Source organism: Phyllostomus hastatus, unplaced genomic scaffold (genome assembly GCF_019186645.2).
Source record: "Phyllostomus hastatus isolate PE091 unplaced genomic scaffold, TTU_PhHast_1.1 phas_contig_80, whole genome shotgun sequence".
Classification (NCBI taxonomy): Eukaryota; Metazoa; Chordata; class Mammalia; order Chiroptera; family Phyllostomidae; genus Phyllostomus; species Phyllostomus hastatus.
Window position 1 is genome coordinate 49,163,454 of NW_025333960.1, and position 17,150 is coordinate 49,180,603.

Below are 17,150 nucleotides of genomic sequence, written 5' to 3' on the forward strand. Positions count from 1 at the left end.
TCAGAAAAAAGTTTTTTGAGCTGGGAGAGACTTCAGAGACACTACCTAGTCCAGCCCCTTCACGTCTCATAAACTAGCGTGTAAAGCCTCCTTGAGGTCAGGTATTTTCCCGAGGTCATTCTTAACCAGTGTCACACCATGACTAGAATGAGGATGTCTGACTTCCAACTTTTTGTATTATTCAACGCCCCCCAAACAGCACACAGAGCCGCCTTTTCAACGATGGAATGTGCAGAAGACTGAGAATGCTATTCTGCCGTTGTTACCATCATTACATCTGACTTATTAATACACCCGCTGAGCCTGAGCCCTCCCTCCCCCCACCCCACCGCAGGGTTTTCCCGGCATCTCATTTTTATCACACGTGTGTAAGATTACACATCCTCTATGGCACTGGTGCAGCGGTCATTTTTTTTTTTTTGTGCTATGTTGATCCATATGGCAACAGACAGTGGTGGATTGTGAAGTTCTGGAAAGTCAGAGCTCTGTGTTCACCGTCACCGCTGAACGAAAAAGAGCCCCAGAGAAAGTAGCTCTTTGCAGGCCCCAGTCCTGTGACTCCAAATGCCTGACTGAGACCTGGGGCTGGTTTGGGATGGTATTGTTCTTGGTCTGTGGTTACACGGGAGGGAAAGAAAGGAAAGGACAAGGAAGGGAGTTTCTCATGAAATTAATTTCGTTCATTTAAAGGGACTACCTTTGATGCTGAGCCTTGTCTTGCCTACTTTTTTGTGTGTGTTAAAATGTGCTTCTTTCTCTAACATTATTTTTTCATGGTATTTATGGTTTAAAAATGTTTTTGAGGCAGTGCTTCCAACTGGTCTATTCACTGTTATCTGTTCAGTCCCTTGCATTGTGACTGACATAGAACAGAGAATACATATTTAAATGAATGAGTAAAAAGTTAATCACTCTAGTTTGGTCACCAATTTTTTTTGGAGGGGTTGGGGGGTAGAATGTCACTAATCCCTGAAATGTGGAAGTCTGATACATTTCAGACTGTCCTCCTGAGGAGCAACACGGAACACTGGAGTGCCCCTGAAAATTCACATCTCCCTGGGACCTCAGAAAGGGACCTTATTTGGAAACAGGGTCTTTGTAGATGCAGTCAAGTTAAGATGGGATCACACGGCATTAGAAGACCCTGCTCCAAGACTGGTATCCTTATAAGAACAGGGATATTTGGACACAGAGACACAGGGAAAAAGCCACGCGAGGACAGACACCAGAAGTCCTGGACTGATGTGATGCAGCTCTAAGCCAAGGAATGCTGGCAACTGCCAGAAGCTGGATAAGGCCCACAAAGATCCACCTCCACCACCCCCACCACCCCCACCACTGCCACGAGCACTCAGAGGGAGCATGGTCCTGCCGACACCTTGATTTTTAGACTTCCAGCCTCCAGACCTATGAAAGAATATACTTCTGTTGTTCTGAGCTACCCAGGTCATGGTGCTTTGTTACAGCAGCCCTGAAAAATGAGCAGAGTGTATCTAGAAGTACAGACCAGTGGATGTCGTGGGAAGTAGAAGGAAAAAGGGCAAGAATTGTAGGGATTGGCTGTGTCTCTTATAATAGCTCTATTTGGGGGGCCAAAAAGGGGAATACCCATGCTGCTTCTTCAGGGGATATTAAGCGGATCATTATCTGGAGGATACAGTTCCATTTTTAGACAAGGAAGATTCAGGGAAAATGCTTTGGGATGATGTAGGAAGGATTTTTGTTAGGTATGAGTTTTGATTGAAAGAGGTATAAGGCACTTGTTAGAACCCAAAATGGGTTTCCAAAAATCTGGGTATAAGTCAATTTTTAAAAATTAATATATTTTAAATATAGTAACATTTCAGGAGCCCAGTATTTAAGGCAATTGTATAACCAAGTCATATGTAAGAGAAAGAATAAAGAGTAGCTTGGGAAGAAATCTTCATATCCTAATATATAATTTACATATCTAGATGATCATATTTTCCATTTGCCTAAAACAAAAACTGTCTATACAAAATAAGAGGGTAGGTCAATTTTAACAAAAGATGAAAAGAAAATGACAGTTCCTATGTATAAGCTTTCTTAGGACAGGTATTTTTGTCCATTCTATTTACTGGGGGTAAACGGCGCCTGCACATAAAAGTTTAATACATACTTGCTAAATGAACATCCAGGTAATTTACATTGTTACTACCGGAAGTGCTGGCATCACATCGTCTTTATGTGTTGTTGGTCTAACACTTCATTGTTGTGACGTGTTACACATGTTTATTTCTACAAGGCAGGATAGGATGTGAGAAATAATAATAATAAAAAACAAAGGATGATGGGATTAAAAAGGGCATACTAACATCTGAAAAACTGTCCAAATGTATCTATAAAATGGACAACCTAAGGTGACAGTGGCAATCTAAGCTGCTGGAGGGTTCTAATGAGGGAGGGGTAAGGCTTTAGAGAGCTCAGGAGGTCTCATCCTGCCAGTGAGCAGAAAACATATGAATTCAGTTTGGCCACCTGGGGCTCATTTAGTGCACTAGAGCAGTAATTTGCTAAATGGTTCCCTCCTAGTAAAAAAGAATGAGTAAATAGTGAGCAATTTAGTCATGGTAAACCACTAGTAGCTCAAGGGATATAAAAATGTGAAACTATAATTAGATTCCTTGTTCATAATGTACTAACTAAATGTATTACATTGTGTATTGCATCGTTCTGAGTTGATTCCTGGGCACAGCTGAGTCCTTCACAATTCAGACTGAAAGCATCCCAGCTATCAATTCATGCCTCCATTAAAATTCCAACTGCTTATACTAGAAAAAAAAATTCCAAAGATAGTTTCTTTTATCTTGGATCTGAGGATGCAGACAGGATTAACCCAGATGCAGAACACAGCAAGCCAGTAACCAATCACACAGCATAAAATAAACTGTGGCAGTACATTGAAAATTATGTTCTCTTTTTCTATACTTAACTGTGAAAATATCTTGAGTTGGGTTTGCAACTTTTACATCTGTTATTTCTTTTCGGGATTATCTTTGAACATTCCAAGATGAAGTGTGGCTAGTAGGAAATGTGGTATTAGATTGTACACTTGAAACACTTTAAAGGTTGGGGCGGTGTCATTCGGAGTCCCGTGGTTTTGGGATAGTGGCCTATTCCCCACTCTACTTTTTAAAAGAGAAAGATTTCATTTATTTATTTTTAGAGAGGGAAGGGAGGCAGAAAGAGAGAGAGAAACATCAATGTGCGGTTGCTGGGGGCCATGGCCTGCAACCCAGGCATGTGCCCTGACTGGGAATCAAACCTGCGATGCTTTGCTTTGCAGCCCGTGCTCAATTTACTGAGCTATGCCAGCCAGGGCTCCCCACTCTACTTTTAAGTAGGAGAAGTTACTTCCTGGGTTTCTGAAAAACTTTGTCCTGTGCTGAGATCCTTTTCTTATTCAGAGAGATTGTACCGTGTGTTGGCTCAGGTGGTGTGAATGACATTTCGCAATAGTAGTAAGCTCCAAGTCCAGTGTCACGGCCCCAATCAACTGAGGTTCCAGCTGATCTGGTGCTAAGGGCACAGCCTATTCTTGATGAACTCGCATTTTCCTTCTCTCTCTCCTTTCACCCCCAAGTGGAGTAACTTCATGGACGGCTTGGAGGTGGAACAAGGAGTGAATCACACTTGTGGACCCTTGCTCTTCTTTCCCCTCCACTCTGATTTTCGTTATTCCAAGTACAAGGGCGTAGGATGGTGTCTTTCAGATTATGAACACTATGCATGCAGTAGTTTCTTTTTGTCAAAATTATATTCTGCATTCTTTCCCTTGCCTAACGCCCCCAGCATGCTTTTTTTTTTTTTGAGGCTGGAATGTATTTCCTTTTTCATGTTGAGACACTTCAACATTACTCATTATTTCCTTTCTCCTCCCAATTTAATAATCCTTCATACCAAGTCTTACAGGTGTGTATGAGGAATTCTCCCCGCCCCCCAATACTTTGGATACTAAATTCTCTGAGCAATGCATTTTCTTTAATTTTTTTCCTCTTAGAGGAGGTGTTTGGGTTAAAAATACCTTAAAAGAAGAAACAGAATTTCTGGAGAATAAAAAGCCTTATGTGGCTGTGTAAAGCTAAATGACAAGAACCAGAGATAGATTAAGCACAGTCCTGTCATTTCTTTTTGTGGTTAGACAGTCATATACTTTATAAAGTGTCCCCCCCGGTATTTCTAGGACCCAACTGGCACCATACATAGTTATTCCAATAGTATTGACTATATTCCCCACGCTGTGCTTTATATCTGTGACTGCTATGTAACTACATATCTGTACTTCCTAATCCCTTCCCCTCTCTTCCCCAGGCCCCGGCCACTTCCTCTCTGTATCTATGAGTCTGTTTCAATTTTGTGTGCTCGTTTATTTTTTCCTTTAGATTCCACCTATAGGTGAATTCATATGGTATTTGTCTTTCTCTGACTGGTCTATTTCACTTAGCATAGTACCCTCTAGGTTCATTCATTCTGTTGCAAATGGTGAGGTTTCATATTTTTTTTATGGCCAAGGAATATTCCATTGTATATACGTACCACAACTTTTTTTTACCCACTCATCTATTGATGGGCACTTGTGTTGCTTCCTTATCTTGGCTATCGTAAACAACTCTGCAATGAACATCGGGGTGCATGTATTCTTTGGAATTAGTGTTTTGTATTTTTTTGGATATATACCCAGAAGTGGAATTGATGGGTCATAAGGCAGTTCCATTTTTAATTTTTTGAGGAATTTCCATGCTGTTTATAACTTCTTAGAGAAAATGGCAATGGTCATTGGGTCCATGTTGATAGTATTTATGATTAAAACAAACCTTCCTTCAGTTTGTTTCATTAGCTACAGAAGCATAACTCTAGAAAGGAGATACATGGGAATTAATATACATTTCTTAATAAAGCAAAAGTGAGAGGTTTGTAGGAAATCATCTAAGGAACTAAAAAATAGAAATAGTTTTAGTACTGAAATTTAACATGCTCATTGTTTTTTAATCTTATTGAAGGAAGGCTACATTAAAATACCATTCTTTTTATTTTTAGAACTAATAGTTCCTGTTAGGGGCCGCTCCAGGCAACATATAGATTAATGTAGTTAAAATTTAACCTCAATATCATTACCTCTTTCTCTGCCTCTTGTCTTTCTTTCAGAGATTCACTTTTCAGCAAAGTACTCAGTTTCAGTTGTTCCAGAAAATCTTATCCAAATGTAGGTCTCTATTGTCTGATTTACTGGACTAAGTCACTTCTTGTTTTATTTTTGTCTTTTTCTATGGCACGCTATCTATTTTCCCCTCCCCCATATCCCTCTCATTTATTGAATATCTTTCCTTCTAATCTGTAAGCTCTGTGAAGGCAAGAATTGTGTCTGATTTATTCAAATGCTGAAACACAGTTACTGCTGGGATATAATTGTTTATAATTACTTGTTAAATTAATTTACTTGACTATTTTTTCTCTTTGGGAGAATTCACATTCTTTTTCATTTTAAAAATGTAACTGTGCTGTTAGTCAAATTGAAATGGAATAAAATTAGTTTCATGAGGCCAGGAGGTAAGACTTCAAAAGAAAAATACAGAATGTCATTTTCAGGAATTTTAAGAGTTAAGAGAAATATTATATTTGTTCTGGTAGGTTTCTTCAATTCCTTTTCAATGAGACTGTGCAGATAACCTAAGTACAACTTTCCTTGCTCTTATCAATTCCATCTTTTCAGCTACAAGTTTCAACTAATATCTCTCTGTAACCTTCCCCCCCTCCTGTTCCCTACTCCCAACTTGAGTAACTTTATTGAACTTCAGACCCTGAATAGTATACAGTCGAACAAGTCTCACACGTGAAAAACCAATATTTATAAAGCAATCTGGGGGAGCGGTAATTCAATGAAAAAGGTTCAGCAAATTCCTTTACATAGTACCTTCCTTTACATTCCTTTCCTTTACATTCCTTTCCCTTTCCTTTACTACCCTAGTCTAGTGTATTGTTTTAACTGACAAGAAAGTGCAACTTTTCAGACCACAGCTAAACACTGTATCAGAATTTTTTCCTGAATTTTGAAAGAAAAGTCAAGGAAGGATGTAAGAGTAAACACACAGAACCAGCCCATCTCATAAGCATCAAGGTCGACATTCTAACGTTGCTTCTTCCTTCCACTGCTTTCCTTGTCATTAAGTGACTCCAAACATTAAGATCATTGGGAAAACAAATGAGACCCTTGCCCTAGGCCCTTTTCCTTCTCGGGTATACGCTCGGAGAGGATCGTCTCCAGGTTGCATTATTTCCACCAAGCACATTTAACAACTGTGCAAGTTAGAATAGCCAGACACCATCTCCCCTGGCCCTGAAAAAGTGGGGGAAAGTCAGCTTGCTTAGTTTGTATATTTGTATCTCACACAATGGGACCTAGCACCGGGGACCTTTGTACCGTTTAGAGTCCCTCAAAGCCCTTACTTTCTATTAATAGGGAAAACAAGTCTACGGAGCGGGAGTGGGAGACTTGTGTACACGTTAATGAACTAGAACACTGCGGGCACACGGAGTTCAACAACAGAGGGCACAATATCCACTGTCAATGACGAGCCGCGGGCTGCCAGGAGGGGCATAGTGTATGGATCTCTGGGGCTTGTAGTTCGCCCGTTTCCCCCGAGCATGCCCGTCCCCACTCTGGCACTACAACTCCCAGGGTGCACCGCGCAGCTCTGTTCTCCACCTCCCCCTCTCAGAGACCGGCGCAGAAGCCTCCGGAGAAACTGCCCCCGCCCCGCCCCCGTACGCACGCGTCACGGTTTGTTTACTCTGAAGCCCCGCCCCTCCTCCATCCTCCAAGCTCTCCCCACTCCTCCCAGGATTGCTGTCCAGCTAGTGATGCATATTCATGAGGCTCACGTGGAGCGCCCGCCCTGCCCGCCTCCGCGCCCCCTGCGTGATTAATATTCAATGAGCCGAGCTCCGCGGCTGGGTCGCCGGCGTGAGGTGGGGAGCGGGCGGGGCCTGCGAGCGGCAGCCTCGACCCGGGCGGGGAGGGCGTGTGTGTGTGTGTGTGGGGGGGGGGGCGGTGGCGGCGAGTCGGGCGGGCGCGCGCGGGATGGAACACCGAGACACCGTCGGAATGCTCCGAATTGCCACATAATCCCCTGGAACGGCCGCGCCGAACGCCATTGGCTTCTCCCTTCTCCCCGCGCCGCCGTCTCCCACCTCCGCCTCTCCGCTCCCTCTCTGCCCGCTGCTGCCTCCGGAGCTGGGGGGGAAGCGCGAAGCCCCACTGCAATGGAGCCCGCCGCCGCGGCCACGGCGCAGCGACTCCCCGAGACCGGCAGGGAGGACCGAGCTCCGGCTCCGGCGGCGGCGGCGGCCGGGAGCGGCCGGAGCCCGGAGCCAGCGCTGACCCCCGCGGCCCCAAGCGGCGCGGCGCGGGAAGAGGCCCCCGGCCAGGCGCAGCCGGGGCCGCTGCCGGGCAGAGCGGGAGGCGCGGGTCGCAGGAGGCGGCGCGGCGCGCCCCAGCCCGCCGCCGGCGGGGCTGCTCCGCTGTCCGGGGCCGGCAGCGGCGCCAACTCCCTCCTGCTAAGGAGAGGGCGGCTAAAGAGGAATCTGTCGGCGACCGTCGCCGCCTCGTCGTCCTCGTCCTCGTCGTCGTGTTCTTCGGCCGCTGCCGCCTCGCACTCCCCCGGCGCCGCCGGCCTCTCCGCCTCCAGCTCGGCCTCGGCGTCGCTGTGCACCCGGAGCCTGGACAGGAAGACGCTGCTCCTGAAGCACCGGCAGATGCTGCAGCTGCAGCCCTCCGACCGGGACTGGGTGAGGCACCAGCTTCAGCGGGGCTGCGTGCACGTCTTCGACCGCCACTTGGCCTCGACCTACCTGCGCCCGGTGCTCTGCACGCTGGACACCACGGCCGGCGAGGTGGCCGCCCGCCTGCTGCAGGTGGGCCACAAAGGCGGCGGCGTGGTGAAGGTGCTGGGCAAGGGGCCCCCGGACGCCGGCCCCCGGCTCGCGCCCGCTGAGCCACCCCCCGGGAAGAGCGGGCCGGCTGCCGTCGGGGCCCCGCCGCGCGCGCCTCCCGCGGACCTGCCGCTGCCCGGTGCTCTAGGCGGGTGGGCGCCCGGCGCTTCCCGCGTCAGCCCGGCGCTCTCGGATTCCAGCCCCGGCGATCCCGGCACCCCGCTGGACTGCGCGGCCGCGGGCCGGGCCTCCGACACTGAGAGCTTCAGCCTGAGCCCCAGTGCCGAGAGCGTGTCGGACCGGCTGGACCCCTACAGCAGCGGCGGCGGCTCCTCGTCGTCGTCCGAGGAGCTCGAGGCCGACCCTGCCCCAACCCCAGCGGGAGCTCCGAGCCAGCCCTGCCTGCCCGACCGCTCCGCGCACACCCGTCCCGGAGCGGGCGCTCGGCCGCCTTCCCCGACGGCCTCCCCGCCTCCGCCGCAGCCAAAAGCCCCGACGGCCGTCGACTGCCCGGACGGGGCCACCCGGGATCCGCCTAGGGAGGAAAAGGCGACGGCAGCCATGGCCCCTGGCCGTCCCCAGCCGATCCCGGGTGCGACCGCGGAGAAAGCGCCTTCTCCACCCACCCTTTACGTGCAGCTCCACGGAGAGGCCACCCGGCGCCTGGAGGCGGACGAGAAGCCCTTGCAGATCCAAAATGACTACCTCTTTCAACTGGGATTTGGGGAGTTGTGGAGGGTGCAGGAGGAAGGCATGGACTCGGAGATTGGCTGCCTCATTCGCTTCTATGCAGGTAAGGAAACCACCGGCACTTGGACTTGTGGGGTGTCAACACTAAGGTCCCGAAAAAGGAGTCAAGGCAGGGTCTGTTGACCCTCAAGTACACGCGCGACCTCGGCAGTCATTGTTACTTCTTTACAGCTCTCACGGGTCGTCTGTGTAATCCTCAGCCGAGCATTAATTGCTCAGTCCGCAGGTTGGGCCAGGCTTGAGGGCCCAGAGATGGGGAAGCCATGAGGAGGAGGTGGCTCCGTCACCTGGAGTCCAGGAAGCAGAGACTCCTGAAAGAGGCGGTCGTACACTTAGCAATGAACTTGCTGCCTCCAGGCCTCTCTTCCGGGGCGTGTTGGGGTTTGGGGGCAGTTTGGGATTTCAGGTGAACTGTCACGTGCACGTCCTATCGGTAGAGGAGAAGAGCCAACAGAAATGCTGTGGGACACCCCCCGTGCGTCTGACTGCTCCCAGTTCGCCATTCCCGGCGTCGCGGACCCCCCAGGAGCTCCTTCCTTTTCACCTGCGCACCTTTAGCTCTCTCTGCCTTGCTCCTTTGCCCACTGTCTTCCATAGAAAGCTAAAAGAATGGGGTCCTTTTAGTAATCCTTTCTCCCCGTTTTTCTTTCCTTTATCTCAGTTTTCTCTGCCAGTTTGATTCTTGCGACAGAGTGATTTTTGCCTATTTCTTTCTCTCAGTTCTTGCTGACAGCCTTTATGGCCAGAGCTGACCACTGCAATGTGACTGGCAGTAGGGATCACAGTAAGACTTGTAAGTGGTTACTAGCTCCTGAGATGTTCTCTGAAATCCACCTCCTTCTTTTTTGGTTCTGTATTTGATACTTTTCTGTTCTTTATGTATTCCAGCTTTTTGATGTAATTGGCATGTAAAATTCTTAAGTAGGGGTGACTACTGTTTCTGTTGTGGTTGAAGACTTGGCCAGTAATACATTAGGGAATTGTAGATTCTGGTTGTTACATTTGAGCTTTATAAGTTGCTTGCATTCTTTTTTCCTTCTGGTTTAAAGAATTATATTCTTAGTGATAAGGAATTTTGTAAAGTTAGCATAACAAAATTAAATCAGGACAGTTAAATCTCCCCCAACTTTATTATTCTGGATTGTGGGGGGGGGGGTGATAATCATACTTGTAACTAATCTGTAGCCATTCATAGTATTTGATATGCTTTTGGTCTAACTTGTGGCAGCTCAGTCAGTTTGAATGAAGAGATTTTTACTCCTGCGTTGAAATATGTAAGACCAGTAGCATTTCTGTTGAGATCGTCCTCTGAGTTTGATTGAAGTTTTTCTTTAATTAAAGTGGATTTCTGATGGATTTTTGCCTTATAAGAAAATCACAACATAATAGTATTTGCAGTTTCTGAAGACAATTCCCCAACTGGATGACATGATTTTAAAAGTTTATGGCCTAGAAAGTAGGTGATTTTATTTTATATGTAGGAACAACAATTCCATCCTTTTTTTCCGGTAGCTCACCTAATTTGTAAATTACAAAAATTAAATGGTAACCACACTTGGCATGAGAATATTTTGTTAACATGAAAATGATAAACACCAATATAACTAAACTAATTACATTGAAGGAAATAGACACACACACACACACACACACACACACAAGAAATATATTAGACAGTTTTGAGCACATTTTGTATGAAAAGACCTCTGCTTCCCTTGTTTTCTTCACGATTGGACATATTGATCATGATAAGTGTTCATGGGAAGGTTTAGAGTGTCATGGTCATGGCATTTAAATCTTTGATTTCCTCCTTAACTGTCTCTTCAAGGATGTCTAAAATATTCAAAGTGAGTGATACACAGGTTTTGGGGTTTTTTTTTTTAAACAGCTGTATTAAGCTGACAGATTATATTTCTGGTTAATTTTTGTGGTCTGCCTTTTTGTTCATGAAAAGCAGTACTTGTCACTTCCTTCTGAGCTTGCTTGCTTTATTTCTGTATACACACCATAGGTATGTATGTACACCTCTGTGTATACACTCATAAAAATAACTCATAGGAAAACACACACCGTATCCAACCTGTTCTAGAATGAGGCTAGTGTGCAGGTGTCCTAAACCGAAGATGCCTGATTGTTACAAAGATGTCTAATTGCTTATTTTTCTTACACAAAGTTGAGCTTATTTTAAGCCTGTGTTACTATACCAAACATCTCTGTGTTGATAATCATTTGCAATGGAACAAAGTTTAAAATGAGTCCACTTGAACTTTTGCAAGAGAGTTTAGTTATTGACAGACAAAAGGGCCTTGTTGTAAGGTGGTCTCACTTATTATGTATGGGAACATTGTCGGAACTTTAGATGTAGCAAACGTTCGCGCCAAGCTGGAGGCGATTCCTGGAAATTACTCTTGTGTTGCAGTGGAATGTAGGACACCCAACTGGAAGAGTGTTACACTTTGGTAGTAATTCTTTCCCTTAGGAAGAAGAGAATTCGGGTTTGTGTCAGATAACTCCCTTAAAGAGGGGGTTGTGTACCACATTTGCTTTTATAATTTCACCTGTAACTTACTCTTGAATGTAGTGCTGCCTGTCTTTTTGTTCACATTTGTACTTGGAACTAAGGATTGAGGAGGAAGCTACCTTTGAAGCCTTTTGAATAGCTTCCTATATTTAAATTGAGCTTGTTACCTGCTGTCTGTCTAGTTTTTACTTACTCAACTGTATTTTTTGAGAAGTCCTTGTTTAGCAGAGTACTTTCATCCTCTTGAGGGTGACCTTTCAATTACATTATAGTATTTATTACCTGACTCAAGTTAGGTTTAAAAGGCCTTGAAAGCCATTTGTGGTTGCTTTGAATATTTAAATACTTATTTGGATAAAGTAATATGAAAGTCTTTAAGGAACTAGGAGGAAAGTGTTGGACACACAAGTACTAACTACAAGGCTGTTAAGGAAACTTTAGTTTGACATTGTTACTGCATGCTATCAAGCTACATTTTTTTGTTGATTTAAAATATGGAAAAATTTAAATGCCTTTATCTGAAGTTATTTGCCTTAAGTATGATAAGTGCATGAACATTTAATTTCCTCTTAAAATCAGCCATCTTAAATTTTACCTTAAAGAGAGTCACTTTAGGTTAAAAAAATCCAGGCATTTAAGTCGCTTGAGATGAGTTATTACCTTCAAAACATTCATGAGCTTGTGTTTTGGGCTCCCTGGGGGTTGTGAGTCACTGATAAGACGCTCAGTATTCAACTGTGTTTTTTTATGTTTTGAACTTTCTACCACCTTTAAGATTTTAGCAGTCTAGCTATTTTAGGTTAAATTTTAATAGTGGGAAGGTTGTCCATAGAATGGGGAACACATCCACTGTGCAGGGTGCATCTCGGACAAGATATTTTTATGTGTGACTTCTTGGGATTGCTCAGAACGATCTTCTTACCCCTCTCATATTTCTTCTTTTTCTCTTCTGGGAATGATCAAACCTCACATGGTTTCGGACATGGAAACCAAGAAGGGGTGGCTCAGCATGAGGCTGTGATATTGACGAGCAGGCTCTTATTACTATAATTACAGCAGGATTGAGTAACGTGGTGCGAGCATGTGACACCAGTGTGTGCCCGAGCGGCCCTTTTAATTTTAAGAACAAAAGGTGTAACTTTCATTTTTTTATGTTCAAGTTTTATGTTTGTTTTTATGTAAAGTGCCTGATGTCTTTTCCTTCACAACTGGTTTGACAATATCCATTGATGTATTGGATTTTATTTTCTTCAAACATCTTCAAGGGCTTTCACGTAGATTATCTCTTTTGTCCCTTCCGAAGCCACTGTCAGGGAGGAGTCGGTGTCCACCCTTTTCCGACGGAGAGACTGATGCACAGAGAAGTTCCCCTGTTGCTTGTGGTTTTCAGTCCTGGGCAGAGCCCAGCACAGAGAGCTGGGTTATTCTGTTTTGCAATTCATATCACTTTCCATGAATCGATGCTGCATTTCATTTACACTTGAATTTTCACTTTGTTGAAAGCATTTAGAAAATATGCTGTTTTTTGTTGGTGATGAGGTGGTATTACCCTCTAGTGCAAAGTGGCATTCATTGGGAAATGTGGAGGGCTCTATTTTTATCACACTGCCTTTAAAAAACGTAAAGAACCCAAACTGGCAAATGAGTAGACAGGGCAGAAAGAGTCCTAAAGTGTTCTCAATATCCTGGTTGCAAATAGTCATACTTGCGTTTAAGGTGACATGAAATAAAGCTCACCTAATGATTTTGTTTTTTTATTCAAGCATGCCTCATTTGTTAGACCTTAAGTCTTCGTTGGGTGTAGAGAATTGACACTTCATCTGGAAAGTGGGTAACTTGAGGCTGGAGGCGTGACAGTGCAGTTCCTTATGAAGTATCGAAAAATAAAACCCGTTGTGAAAGATTTGCTTAAGCCTTGTATTTTAAGATGGAATTATTTGTACATTAGTGATCAGCAGTACTGATCTAAGCACTCACTAAGTACTGCCTTGTTGGTGTTACTAGGCTGCTGTACAGTTTTTATAATTCACATGTTGTGTAGAGGTAGAGAGCAATGCTCCCTGAGTTTCATAGTGATTCCTGAAATGGGGTGTCTTTTGTGCTCATCGCAGTGATTGTAGGGGGAGGAGATGTGTGTGCATGAGTCTGGAAAGTTTCTGCGTTGAAAGGTGTATTGTTTTGTTGCTAAAAGATTGGTAAATCAACCTCCATAAATGATTGCTTATCCAAAGATTGCAGTTTTTAAAAGCGTAAGGTATTTTTGTTGTTTCTTACTCTCTTCCTTTTTAGAACCCTGAATTTGATTTATCGGTATCGTAACGTATAGTGACATTGTGGATGGCCCAAGCTTAGCATAATACTTGGCATTTTAGTTTAAACATTTGTTGAATTGAATTTGTGGAATTTTGTTAAGCAGCTGGCGGCGTGGGCCCTGACTCCTCAGCCTCCACATTTGGGTCTCCAGGGACATGTTAAACACACACACACACACACACACACACACACACTCAGAGGCATTTCTCCCATGGCAGGAGATCCGAGATGTGCCACATACTATTAATATCTTCTATTGCACGTGAGTGAAGCTCTATGTGGATTTTGGGAGAGCAGTTCTTTCAAAATTTCCTCCCAGTTAACAGGTGTTCCCCACCTCCCCTTTTCAGAGGCATCTCTTCAACTTGGAGATGAATTCAATGAAGCATCTGTCAAATGAGGCGTCTTAGATTTAATGATTTTGTTATGTGCCGGGGTTGAACACAGTTCAGTCTCTCTGGACAAGAGAAGGGTTTAATTGTACTGTGAAAGTAGAGAGACCCTGAAGCCGCTCAATAGAAATGCTTTTCCTTGACAGAGACGCCTGACATTTTGAAAAAGAGAAAGAGATGTTATCAAAATGTCCAAAACAGTCTGGGAAAATGGAGCCTAAAAAAAAAATTGCCCCACCTTCTGAAAGCGACTCCACCCCTTGGATCCCTGGCATCTGGTACAACCCTGGTAATGAGGGGTTTGGAGTCTGGCCTCCTGTTCTGTGCTCCTCGGGCGAACCTGCTTTCATTCTTACCTTTGGTTTTCTAAAGATAGTGTCATTAAAGCAAAACCAACAAATTCATGGTGTGGATTCTTTAGACATACAAAGTATTTATGACCCAAGTTTGTAGGAAATGTCAGCTCTGGTCTTTGGAATATTGTGATAAACTGAAACTCATGGATCTGGGAAGAACAGACTTTCATGATACTTAGATTAAAGAACCTTAGGATATTTGTTTAACTATGAAGTAGCAGCTCTTTCAAGTAGCATGATACTGTACCTTAGAATCAGTCATAGTAGCAGTTACTGGATTACTAAGTGTCATACTTTGATTCAGAGATGGGATAGTTTTGTTACATATTTTTTACATAGAGGGAGGGGCAAAAGTAGGTTTACAGTTGTGGGTACGCACAACACATTTTCTTCTTGTATTATTATTTATTAATTAACCCATACAAACAACTGCAAACCTACTTTTGTCATTACCCTGTGTAATACATCCGCCTGGTATATCTTTAAGGATGTTAAATAAAGCAAAGCATAATCATCCCAGAATGCCACAGTAATGCTTGAAGTAATCGTTTCCCTGTTGTGTGTTTACATTCAAGGTTGCTTTAATACACTGTAAATCACTTAATGATGAAGTGTGTTGTTGAGGTAGAAGTTCAGTGGCCTTTAAGTTTGGAACCTAGAAGTTATATTGGATATACTCTATTAGTAGGCTATACACATTTTCTGAGTTTGTAAATATCAGTACTTTACCAAAAACAAACAAACAGATTCAGAATTTTTTCATATGCTTTTCCAGGTGAAGTTTATAAAAAAGTACACTAGTCTCACTTCCAGGTACGCGAAAGCATTCGGTTCAATTGAAGATTGAATACAATTTGAAATACGGTATTTACTGGACACAATGAGTGGGGCCCTGTAGTTCAAACCCTTGTTGTTCAGGGGTCAGTTGTAATTTGGTTTTGGACCATTTCAATAATGAGTGAAAAAGACTAATTAGAAATTTGAACTTTGAAATAATTATAAGTTGGTTGATTTTTCTTTTTTTTTTCCTCCTGAATTCTTTTCAAGCATGGTTTCGCATTTATTGCTGGCTATTTCTACTGACTGATGAAACTGATGAAGAGCAGTTAGAGGATGAATTTTTTTCCTGTACCTGCCTTCATTAATGATCCTAGAGTGTTTGGGCTTTCTTTTCAAATGTGAGGCATGTTTTTAAATACAGCAGAAGAACATATGATCTGTCTTGTTTTTAATGCCTGTTTAATAATTATCTGGATGTTACAATCACTTCTCATTTGACACATAAAGAACAAAATTTTATACACAGAACCAGTTTTTCACCTTTAGTGTCAGTTATGAGAAGTGTATTCCTAAGAAATTCTTTGTTCCCATCCATATATTTTGAGAGCTTGTCTGGCTGTCCTTCAGTGCTTGAATGGGAGCTACATTATGGTTCTTGACTTCAGCTGCTGTGTTTAGGGGTCAGGTGAAAGTAACCTTGTTCTTTTCAAAAACATCTTCGGGGAAAACAACTTTGGACCATTTTCTCGAGAAAATGGTCTGTCATGTAAAGGAACTAGTCTGAAAGTTGGGAAAGTTGGTATGACTTTGGGCGTTTATTTTAACTTATCCTGGGCCTTGCTTTTCTCCTCAGTAAAATGATCTGTTTGCCGTAGAAGGAGTCTAAGGTCCCTTCCAACTCTAAACATCCAGGGGCTCCATTAGATACCCTGCCCTTCCAGTTAGAAGAACTAAAGCTGTAGTTTTAAGTTCTGTAAGACCTGTCCACAGGTTTAAGACAGTCAGGCCTGCCTTTTCTCAGGAGAAAGGGGTGGGCCTGGCCTGACCCTACGCAAGACAGCCTGGGGTTGCCAGCCAAAGCAGACCACCTTTGGGTGTGGGTTGGGACTCATGACGGAGTAGATAATGTTTGCGTGACCTCTCCCTGCCAACCCCTGCTCCTCACAGTTGACCTCTGCATGCTAGAGATGCACTTAAGGAAGTACATCCCTTTAAAAATTAAAGTAAGATTTTTAAGTTGACGGATAAAGCAGGGTAGTTTCATAACCCAGTTTATACAGCTGACTAACGATAATGCTTGGAAGGCTCCAGATGTGCAGACCTTACTGGTTTGTTAACCTGAACTCACAGTGAGCAGTGTGCCTGTGTACGTGTGCCTAGAGTCGGTAGGAGAAAAAGCACTGAAAAAAAAATGATGCTTTTGTAGTGTTATTTTGATTATGTTACCGAATTTAGGATCCCGTAGAGACTCTAAGGTCTGCGTTTTTGTAGGGGAGGAAAGTTAACCCATGGAATAAATGTCTGGTTCGAGATCAAGTCAGTCCCAGGGCTGGGAACCACACCCAGGGTTTGGATCGTCTGTCCTGTGTTCTTTTTCCCCTCCACACTTGAGCCTCTGTCCTTACTGTCTTTGGGTCCTCCTTAGATTTAGCATTCAAAATGAAAGTTTAGAAAAATGGAACATGTTTCACATTTCTGGTTTCTCTATGACTTCAGTGTGTTTCTAGGTTTTTTTTTTTTCATTTTAATCAGTACTTTTGAGAGGTTACATGTCATTTTGACAAATTATAAAAGAGTGGAGCAGTTGGATATGTTAAAATAATGGAAATGTTGGAAAAAGAAATAACTGAATTTTTAAAAATATTTGGGAGAAAAATTGAAAAATAGATTTTGAAAATTCCCATTCAGACACATGTTCCTTAAAAAGATTCAGTGTTCATTATATTTTTTATTTCATTTTTTATGTAAGGAAAATAATTTGTCTTCTTATGATGAAATGCACACAGATTATTCATGTACACATACACAGTTCTACTTCTGGGTGATATAAAAAATCAGAGCAACCCAGTTCAGTAATCTTTGGGCGTT

General features: G+C 43.7%; 1 protein-coding gene across 1 annotated transcript in view; it reads left to right on the forward strand.

The window, feature by feature from the left end:
• Positions 1 to 7,066: 7,066 nt before the first annotated feature.
• Positions 7,067 to 17,150, forward strand: part of PHLPP1 (PH domain and leucine rich repeat protein phosphatase 1) — a 173,416-nt gene continuing 163,332 nt past the window's right edge. Inside the window, exon 1 of the mRNA XM_045850144.1 lies at positions 7,067 to 8,743. Coding sequence (XP_045706100.1) covers positions 7,282 to 8,743 — 1,462 coding nt within the window. The 5' untranslated portion in view covers positions 7,067 to 7,281. The remainder of the gene's footprint in view (positions 8,744 to 17,150) is intronic.